The sequence below is a fragment of the Lipophrys pholis genome (assembly GCF_963383615.2).
Source record: "Lipophrys pholis genome assembly, contig: SCAFFOLD_81, whole genome shotgun sequence".
In the NCBI taxonomy this organism is placed as follows: domain Eukaryota; kingdom Metazoa; phylum Chordata; class Actinopteri; order Blenniiformes; family Blenniidae; genus Lipophrys; species Lipophrys pholis.
In genome coordinates, this window is record NW_028292290.1 from 80,001 (window position 1) to 93,112 (window position 13,112).

The window sequence follows — 13,112 nt, forward strand, 5'->3', positions numbered from 1 at the left end:
GTGTGCTGTGGCGCGGTGTGCTGTGGCGCGGTGCGGTGCGGTACGCTGCGGCGCTGTGGTGCGGCGCGCTGTGGCGCTGTGGTGCGGCGCGCTGTGGCGCTGTGGTGCGGCGCGCTGTGGCGCGGTGCGGTGCGGTACGCTGCGGCGCTGTGGTGCAGCGCGCTGTGGAGTGGCGCGGTGTGCAGTGGAGTGGTGCGGCGCGCTGTGGCGCGGTGCGCTGCGGCGCTGTGGCGCGGTGCAGTGTGGAGTGGCGCGGCGCGCTGCGGTGCGCTGCGACGCTGTGCGCGGTGCGGTGTGGAGCGGTGCGGCGCTGTGGCGCGGTGCGCTGCGACGCTGTGGCGCGGTGCGGTGTGGAGCGGTGCGACGCTGTGGCGCGGTGCGCTGCGACGCTGTGGCGCGGTGCGGCGCGGAGCTCTGATCGGCAGAGGAAACAGACTAATTCAACATGTGAGACAGAAAGAGCTTAAAGATGAAGGCTGACGCTTCAGAGCCGCGGTGGAAGAAGCGGCGGCTCATTGTGAGAAACGCTGTCATGTGGCTGAATGTAAACAGCTCCGTGCAGCGAGGAGCGTAAAGCGGCTGATTATATTCTTCAAACCCTGAAGGTCCGCTCGTATCCTTAGAAACTTCTTTTCTCCACATCCCTCCAATTAGTTGCTGGAGTTTTATTTATTTCTCAATGTGTGTCGCTCGGCTTTGATTTGCAAACAGTGGCTGCAGACGGAGCTTGTGCTGCTCTGAAAAACTTAATTACTTTTTCTGTTCCTTTTGTAACGTTCCTGTTTAATGTTCAGTGTTTGTGCAGTTTATTGAAACGACTTAACAATCGCCAGCGCAGGCGAGAAACGTTAGGACACATTAGGACCAAGAAAGAAGAAGAAGAATTCAGTTTACTTGAAAAGTTTGTGAACTTTTGACTGCAGCTGAATGTAAAGAGACTCGTGTTGGAGGAGAACCGCTGCTGTGTCGTTCCCATCTGGTGACTGAAGAAACTTCTTTCTGAAGATCAAACCAGACAAATCTAAAGCCGCTGTTCCACCGCGCAGCACGTTGCGGAGCAGGAGGTTACGGTACGGCGAAGCGCACCGAGGACCAACTCAGTCTCGCGGTCCACCTGCAGGGTGGAGATCGACTCGGAGACGCGTCCAGCGAAGAACATGGAAGCGGCCTGCGGCCGGAGGAGTCGTTCTCTGTGACTCAGGTTAAACTTTCTCATTGTGAACAGCAGCGCCCAGCTCCTGCTGAAGCTCCTCCTCTTGTTCCTGCTGAAGCTCCTCCTCCTGTTCCTGCTGAAGCTCCTCCTCTTGTTCCTGCTGAAGCTCCTCCTGCTCCTGCTGAAGCTCCTCCTCTTGTTCCTGCTGAAGCTCCTCCTCTTGTTCCTGCTGAAGCTCCTCCTCTTGTTCCTGCTGAAGCTCCTCCTGCTCCTGCTGAAGCTCCTCCTCTTGTTCCTGCTGAAGCTCCTCCTCCTGTTCCTGCTGAAGCTCCTCCTCCTGTTCCTGCTGAAGCTCCTCTTGTTCCTGCTGAAGCTCCTCCTGTTCCTGCTGAAGCTCCTCCTCCTGTTCCTGCTGAAGCTCCTCCTCCTGTTCCTGCTGAAGTTCCTCCTCCTGTTCCTGCTGAAGCTCCTCCTGTTCCTGACGGAGGAGCTCCTGCTGAAGCTCCTCCTGCTGTTCCTGCTGAAGCTCCTCCTGCTCCTGCTGAAGCTCCTCCTCTTGTTCCTGCTGAAGCTCCTCCTCCTGTTCCTGCTGAAGCTCCTCCTCTTGTTCCTGCTGAAGCTCCTCCTGCTCCTGCTGAAGCTCCTCCTCTTGTTCCTGCTGAAGCTCCTCCTCCTGTTCCTGCTGAAGCTCCTCCTCCTGTTCCTGCTGAAGCTCCTCTTGTTCCTGCTGAAGCTCCTCCTCCTGTTCCTGCTGAAGCTCCTCCTCCTGTTCCTGCTGAAGCTCCTCCTCCTGTTCCTGCTGAAGCTCCTCCTGTTCCTGACGGAGGAGCTCCTGCTGAAGCTCCTCCTGCTGTTCCTGCTGAAGCTCCTCCTGTTCCTGCTGAAGCTCCTCCTCCTGTTCCTGCTGAAGCTCCTCCTCCTGTTCCTGCTGAAGCTCCTCCTGTTCCTGCTGAAGCTCCTCCTCCTGTTCCTGATGGAGGAGCTCCTCCTGAAGCTCCTCCTGTTCCTGACGGAGGAGCGTCTGTATCTCGTTAAAAGACGCGATGTTGTGTCGCGCATCGACATTTTAATTAACCAGTCAACCAGTCAGCAAAGCCGCGTATGTAAACAACAACAGGAGAGTTATGGTCGATGAAATAATTAAATATTGTGAGCAAGTCCAGAGTAACGATCCTCACGACCAATCAGCAGACGGCTGCATTGTAGCTCCTCCTCACAGACCCGTTCCTCGGTCCGGAACCTCAACGGACAGGGAGCGGGAAATCGTAGCCGGCGGTCGTGGGTTCTTCCCTACCTTCCACAACTTTTCAGTCGGACTGCGCAAAAACCCGCCCCGCCACACCCCGCCACGCTCCGCCACACCCCGCCACGCCCCGCCACGCTCCGCCACACCCCGCCACGCTCCGCCACGCCCCGCCACGCCCCGCCACGCTCCGCCACACCCCGCCACGCCCCGCCACGCTCCGCCACACCCCGCCACACCCCGCCACGCTCCGCCACACCCCGCCACGCCCCGCCACGCTCCGCCACACCCCGCCACGCTCCGCCACGCTCCGCGACGCTCCGCCACACCCCGCCACGCTCCGCCACGCTCCGCGACGCTCCGCCACACCCCGCCACGCTCCGCCACACCCCGCCACGCTCCGCCACACCCCGCCACGCTCCGCCACACCCCGCCACACCCCGCCACGCCCCGCCACGCTCCGCCACGCTCCGCCACGCTCCGCCACATAAGGTAAGGTGGAACAGCCCCTTTCTCACCTGACCACGCCCCTTTCGCACATGACCACGCCCCTTACTCACCTGCTCGCAGCACGATGTTCAACATGTCTCAACTGTTCTGAGTTTCTCACAACACCAGTTCTTCAAGAAGTAACTCGTTACCTTTTATTTGCACTAACTAAAAAAGTAACTATCATCTTCAAGAAGTAACTCGTTACCTTAACCATTCATGAAGGGACTTTAATTGTGAGGAAAGTAATAGTACTCCTGTACTTGTGTACTCCAGTACTCACTCTCGGGGGGGACTCGGACTTTGTGCGGGCAGCCCGACAGGCTGCGGTGGTGAGGGTACAGTCCAGTGACGTGACCAGTTCCATCGCATCCCGGTGTCGGACACTTGATGTCCTTCTTGTCTGTTCTGGAGGAATCTGCAGGAACAGAGACACATGAAGAAACACCAGCAGGCAGTCGCTTGTGGCTCTGGTTCTGCAGGTCTGAGTTTCATGCCAACTTGCTGAAGTTGAAGCTGAATAAATAAAACTGAGTTCATCAGAAGCAGTAGAAAGTTTCTGCATCAGACGATTTTGTTTTGACACAAAATGAATCAGTGTTGAGTTGAACGAACAATAATAATAGTTTTTATAAAGTCTTTTCTGGACACTGAAGGAGGCTTTACTTTACATTATTCAGTCACTCCTGACTGGACGCTGGTAAACCAGGAAGCCACAGCTGCTCTGGAGCAGACTGACTGAAGACAGCACCATTAACTGATCAATGTTTCCTGGGTGAGAAGAAATAATTCAAACAATATGTTTGATATTTTAATTATTTTAGGTTTTAATGAATTAGAAGCTAAAATGATAAAAAATCAAATGAAGGCTGACAAATTTCACTGTTTCATCTCAAATCTATGGAAGTTTTAAAAGAAGGCGGCTGGATGAACACATGAACCAGAGCAGGACAACAGGCGGCTGGATGAACACATGAACCAGAGCAGGACAACAGGCGGCTGGATGAACACATGAACCAGAGCAGGACAACAGGCGGCTGGATGAACACATGAACCAGAGCAGGACAACAGGCGGCTGGATGAACACATGAACCAGAGCAGGACAACAGGCGGCTGGATGAACAGGACAACAGGCGGCTGGATGAACAGGACAACAGGCGGCTGGATGTATTTATAGAGCACCATTGAAACACAAGGAAATTCCCAGAGCTTTACAAAGAAATAAAAGAATTTAAAGAAACACAGAAAAACCTTAGTTTTAAGACATAAGAAATATATTAATAAAATAAATATATTAAAGCTTTAAAAGAAATTAAAGATATAAGCAGCATTAGTTTACTAAGTAAGTAAAATCTATTGTTGATTCTACATCCTGTACATCTAGGAATGTTTTAAGTCCTGATTTAAAAGAAGGGAGTGTGTCAGCAGTCTTCAGGTGTTCAGGAAGTTTGTTCCACAGGTGAGGAGGTAGGAACTAAAAGCTGCTTCACCTTGTTTCTTCTGACTGTAGGAACAGTGAGTCAACCTCTTCCTGATGACCTCAGAGGTCTGGAGCTTTGATCTTCTACAAGTCAATCTGAGATGATTTAGGCCGAGACCCTTCAAAGCTTTCTAGAGCAGAAGGACATTCTGAAGTCCTCTGATACACAGGCAGCCAGTGGAGAGGGTGGAGCAGGGGGGAGGAGCTCCACCCTCTCTGTGGTGGGGGGAATGTGCTCCACCCTCAGTGTGGTGGTGTAATGTGCTCCACCCTCAGTGTGGTGGTGTAATGTGCTCCACCCTCAGTGTGTTGACGAGGACTCTGGCTACAGTGTTCTGAAGCAGTGAGTGTTTCTGCTGTGACATTGTTCTGACTTTGTTCTACTGTGAAGTTGTTCTACGGATGTGACGTTCTTCTGTGACGTGTTTATGCAGGTGGGACGTTTTATTGTGACGGTGTTCTGCTGTGACATTGTTCTACAGGTGTAATGTTGTTTTATTGTGACATTGTTCTGCTGTGATGTTGTTCTACGGGTTTGACGGTGTTCTGCTGTGACGTTCTGCAGGTGTGAAATTGTTTCAATGTGACATTGTTCTGCTGGGACGGTGTTCTACAGGTGTGACGTGTTCTAAAGGTGTGACGTGTTCTACAGGTGTGGTGTGTTCTACAGGTGTGGTGTGTTCTACAGGTGTGACGTGTTCTACAGGTGTGACGTGTTCTACAGGTGTGGTGTGTTCTACAGGTGTGATAGTGTTCTACAGGTGTGACGTGTTCTACAGGTGTGACAGTGTTCTACAGGTGTGACGTGTTCTACAGGTGTGGTGTGTTCTACAGGTGTGATAGTGTTCTACAGGTGTGACAGTGTTCTGCAAATGTGACGGAGTTCTGCAGGTGTGACGGTGTTCTACGGGTCTGATGGTGTTCTGCAGGTGTGATGATGTTCTACGGGTGTGACGGTGTTCTGCTGTGACGTTCTGCAGGTGTGAAATTGTTTCAATGTGACATTGTTCTGCTGGGACGGTGTTCTACAGGTGTGACGTGTTCTAAAGGTGTGATAGTGTTCTACAGTTGTGACGGTGTTCTGCAGGTGTGACGGTGTTCTACAGTTGTGATGGTGTTCTGCAGGTGTGATGATGTTCTACAGGTGTGATGATGTTCTAAAGGTGTGATAGTGTTCTACAGTTGTGACGGTGTTCTGCACGTGTGACGGTGTTCTACAGGTGTGACGGTGTTCTACAGTTGTGACGGTGTTCTGCAGGTGTGACGGTGTTCTACAGGTGTGACGGTGTTCTACAGGTGTGACGTGTTCTAAAGGTGTGATAGTGTTCTACAGTTGTGACGGTGTTCTGCAGGTGTGACGGTGTTCTACAGGTGTGACGGTGTTCTACAGTTGTGATGGTGTTCTGCAGGTGTGATGATGTTCTACAGGTGTGATGATGTTCTACAGTTGTGATGGTGTTCTGCAGGTGTGATGATGTTCTACAGGTGTGATGATGTTCTACAGGTGTGACGGTGTTCTGCAGGTGTGACGGTGCTGTGACGTGGTATAAACGGGTTTTTCCATTGGCGACTGTGGTTTGGCGGAGCGTCACTTCGTCACGCCGCCGTGGAGAGGACAGATTACGTGGAGGATTATCGCTGAGCCAGCGGCAGTGAAGAGTCGGGAAACAGGAGAGAGAGAATCCTGACAAAGTAGAGACTTTAGCAGGATTCAGAGCGACGGTTAAACTCCCCGGTGATTCTATCAAATCGCAGCGATTCATCAGAAAATCTGCTTTTTTCTTTATGACTGATTATTTCTGCCGTCACTGCCAAAAGGTTTTTAGACCTTAAGAGGATTTGGTTTCCTGATTCCGCCATCTTTGGGTCCTGTTAATGGTTTTCAACCCAATTTTACAAATCACAAGTCATCTTCACAACGAGTCTGTTTAACGAGTCTGTTTGAAAACGAGTCTGTTTAAAAACGAGTCTGTTTAACGAGTCTGTTTAACGAGTCTGTTAAAAAACGAGTCTGTTTAAAAACGAGTCTGTTTAAAAACAAGTCTGTTTAACGAGTCTGTTTAACGAGTCTGTTAAAAAACGAGTCTGTTTAAAAACGAGTCTGTTTAAAAACAAGTCTGTTTAACGAGTCTGTTTAACGAGTCTGTTAAAAAACGAGTCTGTTTCTAGGAGAGTGTTTATAGGAGAGTGTTTCTAGGAGAGTGTTTCTAGGAGAGTGTTTCTAGAAGTGTGTTTCCAGGAGAGTGTTTATAGGAGAGTGTTTATAGGAGAGTGTTTATAGGAGAGTGTTTATAGGAGAGTGTTTCTAGGAGAGTGTTCCTCGAAGAGTGTTTCTAGAGGAGTGTTTCTAGAAGTTTGTTTCTCGAAGAGTGTTTCTAGAAGGGTGTTTCCAGGAGAGTGTTTCTAGGAGAGTGTTTCTCGAGGAGTGTTTTATAGGAGAGTGTTTCTCGAAGAGTGTTTATAGGAGAGTGTTTATAGGAGAGTGTTTCTCGAAGAGTGTTTATAGGAGAGTGTTTCTAGGAGAGTGTTTCTAGGAGAGTGTTTATAGGAGAGTGTTTATAGGAGAGTGTTTATAGGAGAGTGTTCCTCAAAGAGTGTTTCTAGAGGAGTGTTTCTAGAAGTTTGTTTCTCGAAGAGTGTTTCTAGAAGTGTGTTTCCAGGAGAGTGTTTCTAGGAGAGTGTTTCTCGAGGAGTGTTTCATAGGAGAGTGTTTCTCGAAGAGTGTTTATAGGAGAATGTTTCTCGAGGAGTGTTTCTAGAAGTGTGTTTCCAGGAGAGTGTTTCTAGGAGAGTGTTTATAGGAGAGTGTTTATAGGAGAGTGTTTCTCAAAGAGTGTTTCTGGAGGAGTGTTTCTAGGAGAGTGTTTCTAGGAGAGTGTTTATAGGAGAGTGTTTATAGGAGAGTGTTTCTCAAAGAGTGTTTCTGGAGGAGTGTTTCTAGGAGAGTGTTTCTAGGAGAGTGTTTCTAGGAGAGTGTTTCTAGAGGAGTGTTTCTAGGTGTGTGCACTTTGCCCTGCCCCCATGCATTGGTACCTTTGGCTGCGGGGTAGCTGAGCTCCATTATGCGGTGGTGCCGCCGCTCGCTGGTCATGTGCTCCAGCAGGAAGCGGTCCACGTGGCGGTAGGCATCGTGGAGCACCTGCCTGTGCTCGCTCTGCAGGGCGATGGCGTGCTCCAGCCTGTGCTCGCTCTGCAGGGCGATGGCGTGCTCCAGCCTGTGCTCGCTCTGCAGGGCGATGGCGTGCTCCAGCCTGTGCTCGCTCTGCAGGGCGATGGCGTGCTCCAGCAGGCTGAGGTTCACGCTGCCACGGCTCATCTGGTGGAGGCCCAGCGTCCAGCCGTTCAGCTGCGCCATCCGCTCCACCTCCGCCTCGCCGTTGTCCTCACTCTTGCCGTCGTCGTCGCCCTCGCCGCTGAGGGCGACGGCGAGCGGTGGATACTTGAAGGCCTTGGCCTGGAAGAGGCCCCCCGCCTCCGGGTTAGGCTCCTCCTTCACGCCGTGGGTGGAGAGCTCCTCGGGCGCTCTGGACGGGCTGACCGTGGCGGATGTCAGCAGCGGTTCCCACTCGCCATCTGTCAGCTCACCGTACGGACTCCCATCCAGACTATGCCCCTCCTCCTCCTGAAGGAGGAGCTGGTTGTCCTCATCCACCGCAGGCACAGAGGGGTCGCACTCTGACGGAGGAGAACCGTTGGATGTCACGTCTGTTTGGTCCACTGCCAGGAGCCCATCTGGAACAGGAAGTGGAGAAACGATATGTCAATCAACTGGTTGACATTTCCACAAGGTTCTGATGACCACTTGGTGGAGCAGTGGTTCTTCCACTTGGTGGAGCAGTGGTTCTTCCACTTGGTGGAGCAGTGGTTGGCTCCTCGACCTCACAGCTCTAAAACAGGTTTGATTCCCGGCTCAGGTCTTTTTTTGGAGTCGCAGATCAGCAGGTTTCCTCTGTTTGTGTGTGTGTGTGTGTGTGTGTGTGTGTGTGTGTGTGTGTGTGTGTGTGTGTGTGTGTGTGTGTGTGTGTGTGTGTGTGTGTGTGTGTGTGTGTGTGTGTGTGAGAGAGACATGTTTTTATGCTGAAACATCATCTTTATCATCATCACCATCAGCACATGCAGATATTCCAACTGTTTCTTCCAATCAGAGATTACCAAGGATTAACACACACACACACACACACACACACACACACACACACACACACACACACACACACACACACACACACACACACACACACACACACACACACACACACACACTGTCTGTCTTTTTAGGTGTATGTGTACAACATGTCGCCTGAATCAAAAAACAAACTGATGTTTGCAGAAATGAAACGTGAAAAAAAAGAAATACATGATGAAGATGAACAAGGAGATGGTGATGGGATGAGGTGGGGGGTGGAGGTGAAATGAGGTGGGGGGGTGGAGGTGGAGGTGAAATGAGGTGGGGGGGTGGAGGTGAAATGAGGTGGGGGGGTGGAGGTGGAGGTGAAATGAGGTGGGGGGGTGGAGCTGAAATGAGGTGGGGGGGTGGAGGTGAAATGAGGTGGGGGGGGTGGAGGTGAAATGAGGTGGGGGGGTGGAGGTGGAGGTGAAATGAGGTGGGGGGTGGAGCTGAAATGAGGTGGGGGGGGTGGAGCTGAAATGAGGTGGGGGGTGGAGGTGAAATGAGGTGGGGGGGTGGAGGTGGAGGTGAAATGAGGTGGGGGGGTGGAGGTGAAATGAGGTGGGGGGGTGGAGGTGGAGGTGAAATGAGGTGGGGGGGTGGAGGTGAAATGAGGTGGGGGGGAGGGTTCGAGTGATCCTCTAAAGGCATGAGACACCCCGGTCATACGAGGTGATGCAGTGATTAACAGCAGGAGGTGATCACGTGGATTGATCGGAGTGAATCTGAGCTGATCCTCTTCAGCGAGCCGACGCCTGGATCCCAAAGCACAAGGAAGGATTCCATCGATGGAGAAGAAGGAGATCAGCACAGAGAATCAGCTTTATCATAATCCTCCAAAAGAGCTTTAACACACAACGCTGCTCCGCTGCACTAATGTGATGATTACTGCACCCGAGACTGTGGGACATCCAGCGGACCAACACCATGTCTGACTGTTCCTCCATCTGTTCCTCCGAATGTCGCTCAGACTGTTCCTCAGACTGTTCCTCAGACTATTTCTGACAGTCGATCGGTCTGTTCCTCCAGCTGTTCCTCTGTATGTCCCTCAGACTGTTCCTCAGACTGTCCCTCCATCTGTTCCTCAGACTGTCCCTCCATCTGTTCCTCAGACTGTTCCTCAGACTGTTCCTCCGACTGTCTCTCAGAGTGTTCCTTGCAAGACCCGGGGGGAGGGGTTATGGGGCGGGTGGATTATGAGGCTCCTGGGGGTGTAGAGTTGACTGTTCTCCGACCGGGGCCTGCGCCGGGCTTCGCTTTCCTGGGTCTGGGGGCGGGGCTGGTCCGGGGCGCGGCGGCTGGGGCCGTCTCTGCCTTACCGGGTTGGGGGGGGCGGTGGGTGGGCCTGTTCCCGGGGGTGCGGTGGGACTCGCCGCCGGGGTTGGGGGGGCTCTCGGCCCGCTCGGCCCGGGGGCCCTGCTCCGGCCTTTTCTCGGCTTGGCGGCTTGGGTCGGGGCCTGGGGCCCTGTGCCCTTTGTCCTTCTCTTGTGGGCTCCTCTTGCCTGGGGGGGATTCCTCTCTGCATTCTCCGTCGGGTGCTTTTTGGGCGGGGGCGGGGCTCTCTGGGGTGGTTCGCTGGGGTCTCCCCGGGCCTGGGGGGCTTCTGTCTGCCGGGGTGGCGGTGTCCGGGCGCGGTGGCCTCGGACCCCGGGGTGTCACCACGGGTACCCCCACAACAGTTCCGGCCACACCCAGTGGACAAGCCACACACACTCACATACACGCACACACACACACACACACTTTCACTCCTCACGAAAGGTGCTTCTGAAGTTGCTTGTTCTCTGTCATCATTTGCTCAAACTTTAAAAATCATGTTCCTCTTTTGTTGTTGCCTCTTTGTTATTTCATGTTCCTGCTTCACGTTACTGTCTAGATAGAGCTGCTCAGGCTGGTTAATCTAAGAAATCATTTTACTGTCTAGATAGAGCTGCTCAGGCTGGTTCAATCTAGGAAATCATCTTACTGTCTAGATAGAGCTGCTCAGGCTGGTTAAATCTAGGAAATCATCTTACTGTCTAGATAGAGCTGCTCAGGCTGGTTCAATCTAATAACAGTTGGAAAGTATTTGGATGAGTGTGATTATTGCAAATAATATATGTAGCACAACAAGGACATTGTATGTTATCCCCTTCCCCCCACCCCCCTCCCCCCTCCCCCCTCGACTTTCTTCTCTCTCTTCTCTTCTCTCTCTCTTTGTGCGTTCCCCCCCGGTCGTGTACGGCAGCCATGCCAGCTTCTGACGGAGAAGGCAACAGGAGGAGACTCCAGGTCTCTCCCTGTTGCAAGACCAAAAACTGTTCTGACTCCGAAGGCTCTCAATCACATCATATTGTTGGCCCAAGCTGCCGAACAGGACAAGGGAAGAAAAAAAAAAATTAAAAAAAAAAAAAAAAAAAAAAAAAAAAAAAAAAAAAAAAGAGTGTTCCTTGCTTTTTCACCGACTGCCCCTCCAATTTTTCCTGTGACTGTTCCTGACTGTCGATCTGGCTGTTCCTCCGACTGTTCCTGACTGTTGACCTGCGTGTTCCTCTAACTGTTCCTCTGGCTGTTCCTCCCACTGTTCCTGGCTGTTCCCCTGACTGTCCCTCCGACTGTTCCTCCCACTGTGCACAGCTGTTCTTCTGACTGTGCCCCCATCTGTCCCTCTGACTGTTCCTGACTGTCGATGCGACTGTTCCACCGACTGTCCCTCCAGCTGTTCCTCTGATTGTTACACAGACTTTTCCTCCGATTGTTCCAAGCTATTCCTCCGACTATCCCTCTGACTGTCCCTCTGGCTGTTCCTCCCACTCTTCCTGGCTGTTCCTCTGACTGTCCCTCCGTTCTTTCCTCTGACTGTTCCTCTGACTCTTCCTCTGACTCTTCCTCCGATTGTCCCTCTGGCTGTTCCTCTGATTGTTCCTCAGACAGTTCCTGACCGGCTGTTCCTCTGACTGTTCCTGACTGTTGACCTGAGTGTTCCTCTAACTGTTCCTCTAACTGTCCCTCCGGCTGTTCCTCCCACTGTTCCTGGCTGTTCCTCTGACTGTTCCTGACTGTCCCTCCAGCAGTTTCTCTAACTGAATTGAACTGAATTCATCTTCTGACTCATTATCATTATTTAGTGTTTTAATGACGATTGACGGTTTTACAGAAACGTGAACTAGAACCCGACGGTTCCTCTGGAGCTGAGCAGGAACCACGAGGTTCTGGAGGCTCACCAGTAAAATGAAGCTGAAATGAAATGATTTGAACATTTCTTCTTATTTCCAGAACAAAACGTCTTCAAAAGAAAAGCAATGAGTTTGAAAAGCTTCTGATCAGGTTCATCCTGTGATCAATACTCATATTATCATAACACACATGGTAGAAGGTTGTGTGTTTCATGATCAATCAGTTTTTACTTTTAAAATCAATCTTTTCCAAATCAATAAAATCAATACTTCACAGTGAAATCTGATCAGAAAAACTGTCTGATTAATAATCCAGGAGTTTTTATTAATAATAATTTATATCTTTTAACTAAAAGTTTTCATAGTCCAAAGGGTTAAGACGATGTGTGTGTGTGTGTGTGTGTGTGTGTGTGTGTGTGTGTGTGTGTGTGTGTGTGTGTGTGTGTGTGTGTGTGTGTGTGTGTGTGTGTGTGTGTGTGTGTGTTTTGTAATGAAAAGCTCGTACCTGACTTTAACAAAAAGAAGGAAAAGCAGTTGTAAACCCCCCCCCCCCCCCCCCCCCCCCCCCCCCACACACACACACACACACACTCCATCCAGCTGCAGTGTAATGAGCTGCTCACATTAAGTCTAATTATGTATCAGAGTGTGTGAGAGGCCCAACAAAGGCAAAGCCACAATTACCTTTGTTGCTTAGTTACATTGTTTAAAAATACACCAAATTACAGAAGATTATACACACACACACACACACACACACACACACACACACACACACACACACACACACACACACACACACACACACACATTGTGTTGAGGACTTTTCAGAACCTATTGTAATTTAAATGTAATGTAATATAAAATCAGTCTAAATGTAATTTATATTGAAGGTAATGTAAACATAAATATAATATAAATGGTTTCCACTGCTTGAGCAGCTCCCAAAGCGCTTGACATCGTTAGGTCTCACACACACACACCACACACACACACACAGATTTTGTGGTTCAGTTGTCTTGCTCAAGGACACTTTCACATGTGGACAGGTGGAGATGGGAAACGAACCTGCAACCTTCTGTTGGGAGGTGACCACTCAACCGATCGAGCCTGAGCTGCTCTTCATGGAGTCTATAACCCCTCGACCCTCTCTGTGACATCATCGCTCCACCTCTTGACTTATAACTCCGCCTCCCTCTCTCTTACCTCATCACCCACTTCTCCACCTACTATAACACAGTCACAGCGCCACCTACAGGCCAGGCAGATGTACTACATCGGGTTGAGTCGTTTTCATTCTAAAATTCAGCGTGAAGCTTCTCACCACAGAAAGGAACAGGAAGTGTTTACCTGCTGGAGCCTCGGCACTCTTCCTCCTCCTCCTCCTCCTCCTCATCGGCTCCTCCTCCACTTCCTCCTCCACC

The 13,112-nt window shown here is 51.1% G+C and overlaps 1 protein-coding gene across 1 annotated transcript in view; it reads right to left on the reverse strand.

Annotated features, from left to right (window-relative positions):
• The window catches only part of st18 (ST18 C2H2C-type zinc finger transcription factor), a gene marked incomplete at both ends in the record, with an annotated part of 38,039 nt that extends 29,942 nt beyond the window's left edge, over nucleotides 1–8,097 (reverse strand). The window contains 2 exons of the mRNA XM_080493679.1: nucleotides 3,169–3,303; nucleotides 7,399–8,097. Of these exons, the coding sequence (XP_080349805.1) occupies nucleotides 3,169–3,303; nucleotides 7,399–8,097 (834 nt within the window). The remainder of the gene's footprint in view (nucleotides 1–3,168; nucleotides 3,304–7,398) is intronic.
• Nucleotides 8,098–13,112: the final 5,015 nt, after the last annotated feature.